General features: G+C 34.9%; 1 protein-coding gene across 1 annotated transcript in view; it reads left to right on the forward strand.

Moving 5' to 3' along the window:
• Positions 1–16,682, forward strand: part of SPAG16 (sperm associated antigen 16) — an 832,484-nt gene that overhangs the window by 120,048 nt on the left and 695,754 nt on the right. The window contains exon 16 of the mRNA XM_040986437.1: positions 14,007–14,134. Coding sequence (XP_040842371.1) covers positions 14,007–14,134 — 128 coding nt within the window. The remainder of the gene's footprint in view (positions 1–14,006; positions 14,135–16,682) is intronic.

Raw genomic sequence — 16,682 nt, forward strand, 5'->3', positions numbered from 1 at the left:
GCTGGAACTCAAACCAGGTCTTTGATATGGGCTGCTCAAATCATAAATGATATCTCAGCCTGTTATCCGACAATGCTAAACCCCCAACAGTGGTTCTTAATTTAGAAAATTGCTGGGAAAAAAAAGATTATCAATTTCAAAAGCAGTAAGATAGTTCATCTGTGTCCCTGCTGCTCTGTCTCCAATCCAGCTCCTTCCTGCTAATGTGTTTGAGAATGCAAAGGAAGATGGCTAAAGTGTTGCATCCTCTCCACTCATGTAGAAATTTCAGAAGAAGCTTCTGGATCCTGACTTTGACTTGGCCTTTGTGGCCACATGGGAAGTGAACCAGCAAATGGAAGATTAATTCATATTCTTTCTGTCCTCCTTCTCTCTCTGTGTAAATATGCCTTTCTAACAAATACTCTTTTAAAAAATCTTCAGGCAAACTTAACCATTATAAAGCTGAAATCCTAATCTCTGGTTTGTGTGAGTCATAAGGTTATTTATTTGAAGTGAAAAGCATAGTGAGGGATATAGCCTAAAAATGATTGAAATTACAAATATAATCAACTTTAGCTTATATCGTGCTAGATTAGGGGAGTTAATAAAAGTTTAGAAAATATTTATTCATTTTCAAAGCACATATCCAGGGAAGAATATTCTTCCTATTAAACCTAAGTAGATTATGCCATTAGTGGTAAATTCCACTCTCACTGTTTTTGTTATCTTCAATAAGTTATCTAAATTTGTGTTTTAAAAGTTGTTATAGCTCCTTTTTGATAGATATTTAAAAGGTGTGTACTTTGTTAAGAAGCAGAGGTACACACAGAAATAGAACATTGTGCTTTTCCCCACAATCGTGACCCACCTTGAAACAGGTGCCTACCTATTAATAGCTTCCCAAAGCAATAACTGGATACTGTGTGAGTGACCCCTGATCTTCTTACATTCTGCTTCATTCTTGCTCGGCATCTGTTTCGGTATGGGGGATTATGGGAGCAACCATGATGGATTTCAAAGAAATAGGAGGACAGTGCCCAGCCGTGTTAGCTTCGTGCCAGGAAAAGAACCTGTGCCAACTGGCTGCACTCTGGAAATAAGCAGAGTGAACAGAATGTCGTTTGGCATTTCTTGCATTTCCAGAAGGAAAATTTTACCTAAGGGAACACAATAAATCAGAATTACTCCCATTTCTCAGGAAAGTTATGTGTGAAAGAACAACAGAACTCATCCTTTGCTGTCTAACACACGTGTTTTAATAACAGCTGTCTTAGAATGATTTTTGTAAATGGAGGATGCAACTGCACATTGCTTAAATGCAAGCTTTTAGATTATAAAATATAATAAGATAATTTGATGAGGAGAGGAAAAATGAGACCTTCCCAGACAGTTCATATGTATGATTTTTTTCTAGATCAAGCTGAAATTGTGTTATTCTCATAAAAACCAGGCTCAATTATCTCAGCAGCTTAATCCAGCAAAATACATCCTTTGCCCACTACCTGCTCATGTGTAGCAAATGGTTCTACTCAGATACCAGAAGCTTTCAACAGAAGTTTCAAACACAGGTTCTTGACACAAGCCTTTATATTGCCTGAGGAAGGGGATAAAGACATTGTGAAGTCTGCTGTCACTTCAGCTTGCTCCCAGAAGCATTTTATTCTGTGCTTTGTGACAACGCATGACCACATCTGTGTTGAGGAAGAAGGAACACTGATGTTTGTGACTAGCACCTGCACTGCTGATGCTCTCAACACCAAGTTGTTCCCAATGTAAAGAAATGTGACCAAAGCCAGTGTCATTGCTAGGCTTTGACAGCTATCAGATTTTAAAAATATCTATTTGTTTTTATTGGCAAGACAGATTTACGGAGAGAAGGACACACACATACACACACACAATCTCCCTTTCATTGGTTCACTATCCAAATGGCCACAATGGTGGGAGCTGAGCCAACCTGAATCCATGAGCCAGGAACCTCTTCCATGTCTTCCACATTGGTACAAGGTCTTATGACTTGGGCAGTCCTCAGCTGTTTTCTCAGGCTGTAAGCAGGGTGCTGGTTCAGAAGGACTGGGACTAGCGCTGGCACCCATTTTGGATGCTGGCACTTGCAGGTGACGCTGGCCTTTTGAGGCACTTTGCTGACCCCAAGCATATTTTCATTTAGTAGGAAGGAACATGTTTGTGACTTCTGTTGATGTCATGATGTTTTAATACATATATTTATTTTTATTAACTAATAAAATTGGAATTCACATATAATTTTGTTCTCCTTATATAATTATGACAATTGAGCAAAAAGATATTTTGCAATATGAGTACTGCCCACACAGATTTTAGTAATACAAGAGTAAAAGGCTGTGGAAAGCATTGGCTGATTGGATTACATAATTGTGTGGCCAAGAACTGTGTTGTTAATAAAATGGCAAAGAACATTTATGTTAAATGGAAAGGAATGTCAAATGGATACACCATTAAGTTAGATAATTAGCTTACATAATTTAAAATGTTATTTCCATATTATGCCGCATGTATAATACTATACTTTTCTAAATGTTAAATTAATCTTAGTTCCTTACGAAATATTGAAGATGAGGAAGTGAATTCAAATGAAAATGAAAGTATACGTACGTGAACAATCTGATATATATGTGTCACTTTAGAGTGGGGGTATGTCCTAGGGGAGATTTGTTAATAGGTAATTTTTTCCTCATGGAAATGTCACGCTCTACTTAGAACACCTCAGTGGAAGAGAACAGTCTGATGAAATACAGAGGCTTAGCAGGGTGTAACTTAACAGCCACATGCCAGTATAAGCTGCTATAATATTTTGCAATAAACTATGGTTAGTATATGGAGTACACACAAAACTCATGATTACTGTACTATACTACAATAAATGCATAAGCCAATATCATTAGTTATTATCATTTCAAGTGTTATGTATATGTGTTATGTATTTAAATATTATGTATTGTAATAATCATGTGTTATACTTTTATATGACTGGCGGTGCAAGAGATTTGTTTATAACAGCGTTAGCACAAACACATGCGTAGTACTTTGTGAGATGACATTCTTAAGTTAGCAAGTCAATCAACAATAACAATTTTTCAGTTGCAGTATAATCTAATGGAACAGTATATGTGGCCTGTCATTTTCCTAAATGTCATTATGTAGCAGATGACTGCACTTTATGTCACATGCTAATATGTAAAAATCTACCATACATATGGCCTGAATATTGTATAAAATTTTCTGTTGACAAATATTCTTCATGACTGTAATTATTAATAGCTTGTAATTATTAATAGCATGTGTGTACATGTATATATGTATATGCAAGTAAGTATGTATTGTGTATATATATGTATCACATATACATCAGTCTGAAAAGTTCTGGAATGTATTTTCAGAAATGATCTTGCTGATACAAGGTATTTGGTCATTTAAAAATGTTTGCTACATCGCTTCTCGGCCTTTTGGCTAACATCAAGAGTAAAAATGTTTGATGCCATCTGACAAATCTATTTTTAAAATGTTTATATCATGACTATAGGAATATGATAGCTCCCAAACCAATAGACCTCAACAGTTTTCTCATTTACCGGTTTCAAATGAATAATAATGTGCCATTTGTTGTTTAGCTTGCATTGATTTGATAGTGATACTGAACCTTTTCGCAGGTTTACTTGCTACTTCACGAGTCACTTGCATATATTTTGGATGAAATAGATCTTTTGTTTGGATTTTTAATATTTAGCAGATTAGATGCAATTCTTGGACCACATGGACATTCCCTTACACTTTCTTGTTACTCCTCCTTCTTATCGTCTCTCCCAGTCCCCACTTGTTGTATTTTAACTTTTGAGAAAACCTGTTCTATACTTACGTCACAGTAAATGTTTTAGTACATCACCAAGTAGGAAGTTTAGCAGGTGAAAAATAGTCTTTTAGTTTAGAGGCAATGTAGAAATGGCTATAAACAATACTTGAATAGAAAAATGATCATTTCACTTATGCACAGTAAATTGCAAAGTAATCACAAAATATTTAAAATTATATTTTAGTATAGCATTCTGTCTTCAAACATTGGATCCTTTTTCTGTGAATATTTTATTTTTTATGATTGAATTTAAAATTTCTGTGTATGGCTATATTGTTATTGTTTTGGTTCACTTCCCGAATGGTGACTACCATCACATCTGAACCAAGCCAATGTCAGGACCCTCCACATGGGGAGGAGGAAGCCGCGTGTTTGGGACACCTGCTGCTTTCTCCAGTGCACTTTCTCAGGAGGCTGAGTCAGAAGCAGGGCATTCGGCACGTGGATATTCTGACTTGAGATGCCAACTTAGTAAGCATCAGTTTAACACTCTGTGCTACCAAGTTAGCTAAATTAAAAAAAAAACTATTTATATATCTGAAAGTGTGACAGAAAGAGAGAGTAAAGAGAATATAGAGACATACAGAAAGTGAGAAGAAAAAATATCTTCTATCTACTGCACTGGGCCAGCCTGAAATTAGCAGCCAGAAACTGTTCAGCTCTCTCGGCGTGGGTGATGGTCAGTCAGGTGCTTGAGGCATCATGCATTGCTTCGCAGCTGCATGGCCAGTGAGCTGGAGGGTCGGAAGGGTAACTGAGACCCACGCTGGTGTTCTGACATGTTATCCGTGGGTGATGGTCACTCAGGTGCTTGAGGCATCATGCATTGCTTCGCAGCTGCATGGTCAGGGAGCTGGAGGGTCGGAGGGGTAGCTGAGACCCACACTGGCGTTCTGACATGTTATCCTGGCATCCCCAGCTGTGAATTAACCTGTTGTTAATTCACAAATTCTGGATTATTATTACTTAACTTTCACATTCTTCTGAGGTTTTTCCTTTGATTTTTAAAAATTAGGAATTTTAAACATCATTTAAGCAAATGCAACATTCATTGTTTTCAAGAAATTTTTTATTCACATACTCAGTTGTAGGCGCCCTACTCTCCCTTGATCCAGGTTCCTACCTCTCCTCTTCCTTCCTTTCTTACTTTCCTCCTCCTCCCTTTTGCAATAACATACTTTGAATCTATTTTACAGACCTCTCTTCATTTGTGATTTCTTTATTAATGATGTATGTATAAGTGGTTTCAGTATTCTAAGATCATTTACTTAAATGTCATGTCTGGTTCTTTGAATTCTTATGCATCTAGTATTAATTTGTGAGCAGGATAACGCGTAATATTCTGTCCCACCCCCAAATAGGAAGACTGAATTTCACAAAAACTGCAGCTGAGTAATTCATAGTCTTATGATGACATTAGCTATCCTAAAAATATTCCCGTGTTGCAAACACTGTCAGGATCTCAGTAGGGATTGAGCCCCACATAAAAAATCGCTGGATCCCAGTACAGGACCTCATTAGCATAATTAATATTCTGACCAGAACTGCCACTGCTATTTCTGACCTATAGCTGGTTGGAAAGAACCAAGAAAAGGGATGAAGGAATGGGTACAAATAATTGTAACTGCTAATTTGAAGGAGACAGAAACACTGAAAAAGAAGTAATGATGTTTCACTCAGTGGCAGTAATTATCATGTTAGTCAGTCCACTGAAAACAAAGGTTTTATCATATTTATTCCAATCTGTTTTTAAAACACACTAAGGAAAAAAATGTAAGTTGCTAGGCTTTGACGAGATGGTTGCAGTAAATTATGGCACAATAAAATGGTTTTTGAGTAAAAAAAAATTGGGTTTAATTTGCAGTTATTAACTTAAGAAAAACAATGATGTTTGGGAAACAGTTAAATGATTTAGTTTATTTGTCCTTCAGTGAAATGAGGATAACAAGTGATCCTTACATGGTAGCATTGTAAGCAAAGTCACCTGGTTTCGTAGCTGTCTCCCTTCTACTTCCTTCTCATGCCATAGTCCTCCTAGAATGCGTCCCAATGTCTGAAGACTACACCAGGCACGGCTTATTCCTCAGCATTACCAGCTGCCCTTTTTTTTTTTTTAAATTAAGGTATCATCGTTACTAATTAATTGATAACGGCTTAAAATGCAATTTTATTGTTTATGTATTATTAAAGTTATAATGCACTCATTTTAAAAAATTATTTTTATTATTGTTTTATGATACAGTTCCTTTGGCTGTGGGATTTCCCGTCCCTCTCTCCAAGTTCCCTCCTGTCCCACCTCCATTGATTTCCCCTCTACTAATATAATGGTAGTCCTTCATGAATAGTCCTAAGTCCATCATGTTGTTATGTAGCGTTTCCCAACATTGTAGGCATTGACGGTGTCGGAGAGTCCAGCATCCTACTGTTAGGATATTTTCAGCTCTTTCAGGGGGAGTCCATCTTTGGTCTAGATGCATAGAGACATACTGCAGTTTGTCTCCACATTGGAACATATCAGTCTCCACTATGCTTCTATTATACATCCCCTAAAATACAGAGCCAGGGAACAGAGTCCACAAACAGGGAGAAAAGGAGTTCATTTCCATCAACATGAAGTTAATGAACATGCTACAAAAATACCAATGTGTTACTGGAGTGATGAAAAAGAATATAAAAAAATCTTCTTGTATAAATGATCCATCTGTTTTTTTTCTGCCAGTTAAAGAAACTAAGTGATTATTTTAACCTGGAAGAAAAGCAAGACTTGGGACGTATTTGTGGTTCATCAGAGGATATTAATTAAGAGGATCCAGTTGGTGACACAAGAGTCCTGATAGAGGAACTGTAGGATGAAGAAGAAACAGCTTAGTCAGCTGTAAAAGAGAATGGAATCCTAGGTTTTGCAAGAACATGAACACAACTGAAAACAATTACACTTAGTGAAATATGCCAGTCCCCTAAACTCAAATGTCATATATTTTCCCCCTGATCTGTGGTACTTAGTGCACGAAGTACAAAAAGAAATGTAACCTAGCAGAGATTGACATCTTCAGATCTGATTATGGTTTAACGCCTGTGTCTATATTCTTGAAGTACAGCACGGGGTGTTTTTTCTGCTTGCTTCTTTTTTTTTAATTTTTAAAAAATATTTAACCGATGGAGTGTTAAGCTTGTGATTGAGAAGTGAAATGAAAGTGAAATGCAGAATCTTGGGACACTGCTATCTACCTGACTGCTAATTTGTGAAAAAAAAACTTACTTGAGGGTGGGCACATGTCCACATACATAACATTCATACACATGTGTGGAGAGAGGGCATAGGAAAGAGATTGAAGGGTAGTAAGGGGACACGACTCGTCTTCTTCCCAAATGCATGCAAAATGCAGGGCCCAAATCTGAGAGGAAAACACACGATCTGATGCTGTCCATGTGAGTGGCAGAGACCCGACTGAGGTTCCTCATGGTTCACGTTAGCAGAAAGTTGGGCTCAGGAACTGGGCCCAGGCATTCCGAGGCGGGGCAAATCATCCTAATTGTTGTCAATCCTTAGGCCCTTTCTGTTTTCCCATTTGTGAAACAGAGGCAAGATCCAATATGCAGAACTGTTGTTAAGGATTTGAGGTATCGTATTTGGCTATAATTAAATAGATAATGGCTGTTATTTTTAACGTTGATTCTAATTATATAAACCTCCTGTAAGTCTCCTGTTTCCCATGATTGGCCATACGTTGACTATTGCAGATGTGTGAGACCTTTCTTCTGCCAGGAATCATTTGGATAGTCATTAAATCTTGTTGAGGTTGTGGAAACTGATCAGTTTAAAAACAAGCCTGCTATAAATTTCTTGAATTTCAATTCCAGCCTGTGTTTGCCTTGGCAGGGCCACGCCAGATGACTTTGTGGATCTTATATAGCCTACAAGTGTTTGCCACCTTTTGAACTTTAAACTGAGGCTGATTACGCAAACAAAATTTATTACGTAGAAGAAATTGAAAAAAAAAAAAAGAAATCTTGTTTCCCCTAGAGAAATGTTAAGCATTTCTTTATTTAATTTCAGATTGTTGGGACGCATTTCCAGAGTTATCATGTGCTCAGTTTTGGGTGGGTTTTGAGAATTTCAATTTTAGGTAAACTTCTAGCTGATATTGAGGCTCTGGTATGACTATTCTTTGAGTAATCTTGAAATTGACTAATAGGATTAGTTGTTAAACTAGTCTCTATTATTTAGCATAATTAATAGTTAATTAAAAAACTTGAAGTGACTTTTGTCTAAGCATGTCAGTTTTGTGTTGGCTTTGGTAGTGTTTACAGGGGTTTCTTATAATTGTGACTGTGTGAAATACCATGTTTTCTGAGAGAAATCATCATTCCTTATGTTTTAAAAATAACCAAATCTTTAACCTCTATTGCATTAGTTTATGGCACAAATAGGCAGTTTAATCTAAAGTACACCTTTAAATGTAATGCAGTTGTAAAGTTTGAAGTGATAATGTGTGGTTATTGACTCTAATTTTTTATTGTTGATGTTTGCTTCAGTCCAGTTTCATATAGGTTAAAAATAAATAATGTGTCAGTGATATATTAAAAATACATTAAAACAATTTTGTTTTATATAACTGTGTAGATTAGTTGTTTTAATGAGTGTCTACACACTTGAGAAATAATAAGCCAAAACGTTTTCAGTATATTTGGAGAAATAGCATTTTGCGAGTATTATGTTTCCCCCTACAATAGTTCAAATGAATAGAAAGGTCAAGAAATTGAACAATTTGTGCAACCCAAAGCAAGAAAGACTTTCTCTGATTTATCTTTTTTTTCATACTCAGATTGTAAATGTCAATTAGCTCAATCTTGTCTTACTGATAATGTCAGCTGTCAGTCTTTCAAGCTACTCATATGTACAGTTTGTCAACAGCTCATAGAGATCACTTGAGTGATGAATGAAATCATGAGGGCACAGAAACCCATAAAAATAAAAAAAAGAAAAGTTGATTTCTGGAAAATTTATCTCCCCATGTGCTATTAAGACAAGGAAAGAAAAAAAAATCAATATTTGTTTCAATTACATATCTATGTATAGGAAATTCTGTTTTAAACATTAATTTTTAATCTGTGTTTTTAAAAAATTATATTACTGTCCAATTAGTAGCAGTCATACTTTTTCTAAAAGTATCAATCAGTTTAAGAAACAGCAGCTGCTACAAAAGCCGTCTCATTTAGCTGTTAGTGTGGAAGGATCATATCCTACTTATAACTTCATAGTTAACATAGTTTTGGCAGAAAGTAGATACTCAGTTAAGTTAATGCTTGAGTGGATCACTTTGAACTTCCAATTCAAAACTGATCAGTATAGTGTCCATGAATGTTACTTCAGTGAATAACATAGATTATGATAGAAAAGCAGACCCTAATCAAGTGGTGAGGATTTAGAGCCTGGGAGAAACATGGGTATGCGGGAGACTCATACAGGGGAACAAATAGGTAGTGTGGTTCCCTGTGGGGAAGGATCTGTGGTTCACTAGTTCACCTGGAAGATGTATAACTGAAATGGAGAAAAGGACACCACTCATAATTTCAGTCCTGAGGACATTGGCAGAAAGACTGTGAACTCTTATCATCAGGCCCTAAGATGGTTAGAGATGGCTGTAAAGTGGGTGTGGGCTTGGGATTCTGGCAAACAGGATCATGCCACAAAAGTTCCTTCAATAAATATACCAGGAGAATATTAAACCCAAGGTTTTATTAGTATAGAATTATTTTATAAGATATAACTAGAGTTTGAAAGATTCATAATGAAATAGTTGAAATTAAGATATGCCACTATCTATAGAAATAGTGAAAATAGTTATGATAACACCTAATGTATATTAAGTATTTGTAGAGTCCCCATTATGTGAAGGCAGTAAAATAGATGCTCTTTAGTTATGCTTTACTAATCGGAAAATGTGGCTTCAAAAGTATGTTAAACTGCCTACATTCATGTATTACCTGAATTGTAAGTGGTATGCCTGAATGACTAAGAAAGCCATACTGTCCAGGCCTAGCTTTCATTTCACTTGAGATTTAAAATAAATGCCTCCATGTCAGAAATTATTATTCTGTTGATTATTATTCTGTTGATCTGGTTTGGGACTCAGTGCTATTTGTATGTATATATATTTTTAATCAAATTGTCTTGTCATTTCAATATGTGGTCAAATCTGAGAACCATCAGAACTATGGAGTACTTAGGTCTGCCTAGCAATCATGCATTATTGATACAAAGAAAAGGTGATGATTGTGCAGTGATTCTGTATGCATTGTCCTTATTTATGAATATCATATTTACCTTGCTGATCCTCTCTACACATTTACTGGCCACTTTCTCCTGGAATATTTCTGCATATACAAATAGGCTGGCTGGTAAAAGGAGCCTTATATTTTGCCTCAGAAAGTGTATTTATGTTTTGATAATAGCACTATTATAAGGGCTTTGCTATTATAATTCTTTAAAATAATTTTTAAATTAGTATTGTATTTTCCTATTTTCTTTTCAGGTCTAGTAAATAGTCACTAAGTTGGTTAGGTTTAACTAAATGAATCATTTGATTCATTTCATATACTTAGAGATTAAGAAAGCTGTACAATTACTGTAGATGTGATTACGGTTTTGATTTTCCATATAGTCAGTACAATTACAGATGACAGGATTCTTATATACCTTGCTATATTTTTGCTAATATAATTAGTTTTCCCTCAATAATATGATTTATACTGCTTTCTAAAAATTACTTTAGTATCTTCTTAGAATAAAAACCTCACAAAAGAGATTATGTTATAGGTGTGGTTCTAGACCACAATAATAAAGTAAATATTACAGTGAAATAGGTCACATACATTTTAGGTTTCCTACTGCATATAAAAGTTAGATGTATATTATAGTGGGACATATCACATGCGGAATTGTAGAATGCCTAAAAATGCGATACATGACTTTAATCTAAAAGTACTTTATTGCTAACCAATACTAATGGTCACCTGAAATTTCAACGGGTCCTAATTGTACCAATTACTGGTCATGCCTTGATGAGAATGTTTGCTGGATTATCAGAGTGGCTTTTGCTGTAGGTTGGAGTTGCTGTGGCAGTTTCTCCTAATTAGACGATAATGAATGTAGCTGCATGGATTGGCTCATGTTGTCACTAAAGATTTCCCTGGAGAATGTAATGCTGATTGATAGCATTTTATTCACAGAACTTTCAAAATTGGAATCAATCCCTTCAACCTGCCATGGCTTTATCAACTAAGCATATGTAATATTCTAAATCCTTGTCAATTCAGCAGTGTTCATAACACCTTCACTAGGAGTGGAGTCTATTTCAAGAAATCACTTTCTTTACTCATCCATAAATCGAGCTGCTTATCTATTAACATTTTATCATGAGAAGGCAGCAATTCAGTCACATATTCAGGCTGCACTTGTATTTCTAGTTCTCCTGCTTTTTTACCATATCTGCAGTTACTTTCTCCGTTGAAGTCTTGACGACTGCCAAGTCATCCACGAAGGCTTCAATCAGCCTCTTCCAAACTCTTATTAATGTGAATGTTTTTACCTGCTCCTAGGACTCATAGATATTCTTAATGACATCTAGAATGCTGAATGCTTTCCAAAAGGTTTTAAATTTACTTTTACTAGATTCATCAAAGAAATCACTGTCTATGGCTGCTATAGCCTTACAAAATATATTCCTTAAGTAATATATCTTCAAAGTTGAAACTACTCCCTGATGCAAGGGCTGAGAATGAATTTCTATTTTCAGACATGAACACAATATTAATCTTACTGTATATCTCCCTCATAACTCTTAGGAGAGCATGTGCATTATAAAAAAGCAGTAATATTTTGAAATGTTTTTTCCTAGAACTCAACTGTGGACTTAAAATATTCATTAAAGCATGTTGTAAGCACATGTGTTGTTATACAGGCTCTGTTATCTCATCCACACACAGGAGGAATAGATCTACAATAATTTCATTCATGGTAGGATTTTTGGAGTGGTAAATTAGCACTGGCTAAAATTTTTTTTTGTCACTGGTTGCAGTAGCCTCAAATAAGAACCTACCTGTCCTTTGAAGTTTTGGCAGAAGACATTTACTTCTTCCTTGTCATGAAAGTCCCAGATGGCATGTTCTTCTGGTATAAGGCCTTTATTCTGTAGTGAAAATCTGCTATTTAGTTTTAATACCCTCGTTAACAATCTAAACCATATTGCTGGTTAGCTTGCTGTAGCTTCTACATCAACATTTCACGTTGTATTTTCATGCTATGGAGATGGCTTCTTTCCTTAACTTTCGTGAACCAACTTTTGCTAATGTCTAGTTTTATTCTGCAGTTTCTTCACTTCTCTCGGCCTTCATAGAGTTTACTAGTTAGGGCCTTATTCTGTATTAGTCTTGGATCTTAGGAAAGGAATACTGTGGGTGAGTTGATCTTTCATCAGACCAGGAACAGTTTCTCCATATCAACAATAAAGCTTTCCCTCCCTCCCTCCTTCCTTCTCTTCCTTCCCTCCCTTCCTTCCTTTCTTCTCTTGTCATCTGTGTCAGCTGGCTGAGTACTTTTAATTTCCTTCAAGATTTTTTTCTTTGGATTCATGAGTTGAATAACTATGCAAGGTGCATCGGTTTTGTTCTGTCTTTGCTTTCATGAATCCTTCCTCATGAATTTAATCATTCTTACCTGCTGTTTAAAGTGATAGGTGCATAACCCTTCTCTTACACACTTAGAGGCCACTGTAGGGTTCCTATCCAACCCAATTTCAATATTGTTGAGTCTGAGAAAACTGTAGATCCATAGAGAGTGAGTGTTTATGGAACAGCCAGTGAGTATATCAGTCAGAACATATATATTTATTGGTTAAGATCACAGTGAATTATAGTGGTAAAAACAAACATTGCTCATCACAGATCACCAAAACAGATATAATTTAAAATAGTAAAGCTTGAAAGATTTTGTATTTACTTTGCTCATGCGTGGGTTCTCCATATGCAGAATATGATTTAGAATAAATGACACCTATTAGAGCTTTAAAAATACATGAATGAATACAGATATGCCTCTATATGTCTAACACAATTTATTTTTTTTAATTTGAAATAACATTTTTACTCTCATGATAGTGAGGCACACCACTAAAATAAAAAGTAAATGAATATCACAAAGTAGGAAAATAGGCAGTGTTTAAAAGCAATAATAAATAAAAAGGTGCTCAATTTTGCTCATATAAAATAAATTTTCAAATAGTCATAAAATCTTTAAAAGTATAATTGAACACAGTTCTTATCAGCTTGTTTGACAAAGATTTAAAACAAAAGTTGGCAAAAACACTGTAAGGGAAATTTTAAAGAGTTGTAATGTGATGGATTGCTTCCTCTTCCTTTTGTAAAATCAAGCTGTTAAGTGATTTATCACAACATGTTGAGTGTCTAATCCTAACATGGCTCCCCTCCTGCATAGAAAGTTTATTTTTTATGGAAAAATTTTAGTTAAAGTTTACTTGGTGAGTGGAGAGGTGACATTACCAGTAAATAGCAGATGCAGATTCTAAATTTTATGATTTGAAAGGATTTTTGTGACTGTCATAGCATACCTTTAATAAGCATATTAATAAAATTAGTCTTGTGATCTTGGATTTAATATAAAAGTCATAGTTAATCATTTGGAAAATGTTACTTTGTTATTCAGGGGAAGTATTTTTAATAGCATGTTTATAGAAAATAGTATATAAGAATTAATGCAGTTTATTTTTTATATTGTCAGAAAGTTTACTGAAAAAGGACAATTGGCTATTACTATAAAAATGCTATGTTATGCTCCATTAGAATTCAGAAATGGAGTTTTTTCAAGTGATGCTTAATACGTACCATGAAGCTTAGAACTAGAGACACTTATAGAAAAGAGAAACGCTATTTATGTAAAATTTTGTCTCTTTCACATACTTTTTCCAAATGAAAATAGGAAATAAGGGATTTAAGGTAAGTACTAAGGGAAACTAATGATGATATTTATGTTGTAACTTAAAGTTAAATCTAGCAGAGTGTCAGCAGTTCCAATGATTTGGATATTTAAACACAGAACTCTTATTTTATTCTCCAGGATTCAGAATTTCCCACCAATATGCAACCAGAGCCAAACCTGAATTTAAATAAAGAAGATCTTCATCCAGTGAAATTTAACTACAAGCTGAGTAACATTTTTAGACTTCATGAACTTCCAGTGAGCCGGTAGGATTCTTAATGTTTTGGGTATTTTATTGACATGCCTAAATTGTAATGCTCTTATAGTTGCTCATGGTTGAAATAGTTTGCTGTTAGTCTCTTTCCAAATAACTATCCTGACCAGTGAAATAATCTGCTGATAGCTGTGGCTTACAGTTAATTGGTTTAGGCACTTGGTGGCAGCACACACTCAGGGCACTAGTGTGTGTTGCACTGTAGAGATTGGAGTTCTGGATTAAAATAATGCACAGATCATTTTTAGAGCCACTTCTGGGGTTATTTTAAAGGCAGGATCTCATCAACAATGAATTTGATTTGTTTGTTTCACTAACCAACTTTATCAGTGTACATTTTCATTAACCAATTTTCTCCATTGATTTATTTTTGTATCACTATAATTTGATGAACCATGATCACATTTGTTTGAGAAAAAGTCCTAATATTACATGGTGTTTATTAGAATGCATTGTTTTTGAGAGTATATATATTTACATTAATGTAAAATTTAATTTACAGTTTTATAAAATTTATGTTAACACCTTTGAGAGAAACATTTCTACAGGAAATCTGTATATATAAATCATTTAATTCATCAATATTTTGGTGAATGACAAGCTTATGTTGATAATCATGAATATACCATTTTATTATAGCTTAGGTAAGTAATTTTTCTTATGTTTGGTCATGTAATACCAAAAAAAAGGGTATATAACTTGTTTCGAGAAATCTATAATACTTGAAAAAGTGTGTGACAAATATTCTGATTGCTCCTAATATTATACTATTATGTGCATGATATTATACTAATATGCTATGGTTTCAGAATTAGCTGTCTATAATGATTTTGATATATTTTATTTGTGTTAATTGTTTTTTTAAATGTGCAAGATGTCTTCTGCTCTTAATGCAGATATTTTTTATTTACCACATTTGTAAATTAAATCTGTTTGATTTTTGTGGTAGAAAGCATATTGCCTATGGAATATTACTTAAGAGCATAGCAGAAATAATCTTACTTGTAGGGTGCAAAATCAATAGCTTAATGACCTGAAAAGACCTATTAGGGCATAATAAAAGTGGCTTCAACCAAGTACAATTACGTTAAACATCTGTTGATTGGAATTCCAAACAGTAGTGAATAAACTATGCCAATAATGCATTGCTTATAATCTTCATTCTTGATTTCTTTAATCTGAAGTTAGAACACAACAGGATCTCCCCATCATGTTTTGTGACATTAATTTTATTTTCATTGTCAGCAATTTTGTTTCCATACATCTGACCATTTTTTTTAAAAAAAATATTACAATATTAATTACAGCTTGCTTATAAAGGAGTTCAGGAAAAAAAAAATTCCTTTGACTCTGCCATTGTGGACCTTGACCAAGAATTAGCCTGTGTCAGCTTACCTGGAGAGTTTTATAAAGAAATGGCAAGTATTAGTCAATTCAACAGTGAAGTGAAGTTTAAGGGAAATGCTTCTAGAAAGAGTGAAGCAGTTCAAAGACAAAATCTGGATTTTAGCTGAAGTTATTTCCAAGCATTGAAAACACAGCTGCTCTGATTACCACTGTGACCAGGGAGTAATTTCTGGGCCATAATCTTCACTGGTTGGCTCATGAGGGAGAAAGAGTCTGTGTTCCGAATTAGGAAACAGAAAAGTGAATCAGTAGAAGAGATAATACTCCCAAATCTTTCAGTGCTGCATGCCTCAAAAGGTCATGTTGTGACTTTGGGACACTTCATTTATCTGTGTCTTGTCATGCCTGTATGCTTCATCTCCAGTTTATCTCCTTATATCATTGTTTCATCTTTGCCATGTGTTTGTATCTCTCCCACCTGTGTTTTTCTACTGCATGTTTTCTGTATGTTCTCATTTATCAAGTGCAACAAAATTTTCAGTGTCTCAGAATTTTACTATACTATTATTATTATTTTTAAATTGGATTGATCATATATGCACAAACACACAGACGTTATACTTTATAGAGTATATATATATTTATTATATATGTATATATAATAAAATGCTTATTGACTCAGTGATAAGCTTCTTTAAGGAAGAAAAGACATTTTTTAAGTGACCATGCAGTTTTACTTATTTCTGGCTGATTCTCAACTGCCATCACTAGAAAGTTATTCAGACACAGTGTATAGTTCACTCACTTCATTAATATAGGAGCATTCCACTAGCCTAGTAGATAACACACTCGTCGGGCGTTCACATCTTGCCTCACGGTGCCTGGGTTAGAGTCTCAGCTCTAGGACTCTGCTTCCATTTCCAGGTTCTTGCTGACGTGCATTGTGAGGGGCTGCAGGTGGTGAATCAAGTAGCTAGGCAAGTGCCATCCTGTTGGGAGCTCCAGTTCCAGCCACCTGGTTTCTTCTTGGTCCGATCCTGGAAGATACAGGCATGTCGGAAGTGAATCAGCTGCTGGAAGATCTGTTCTGTCTCACTCAGATAAACAGTAACAGTAATAATAACAATACGGAAAAGAATATCACCTATAATGGTGGAAATAATATTCTATTAAGAAGATGTAAGTGCCAGTAT

Source organism: Ochotona curzoniae, unplaced genomic scaffold (assembly GCF_017591425.1).
Source record: "Ochotona curzoniae isolate NIBS_2020 unplaced genomic scaffold, NIBS_Ocur_1.0 contig_4514, whole genome shotgun sequence".
Taxonomy (NCBI): domain Eukaryota; kingdom Metazoa; phylum Chordata; class Mammalia; order Lagomorpha; family Ochotonidae; genus Ochotona; species Ochotona curzoniae.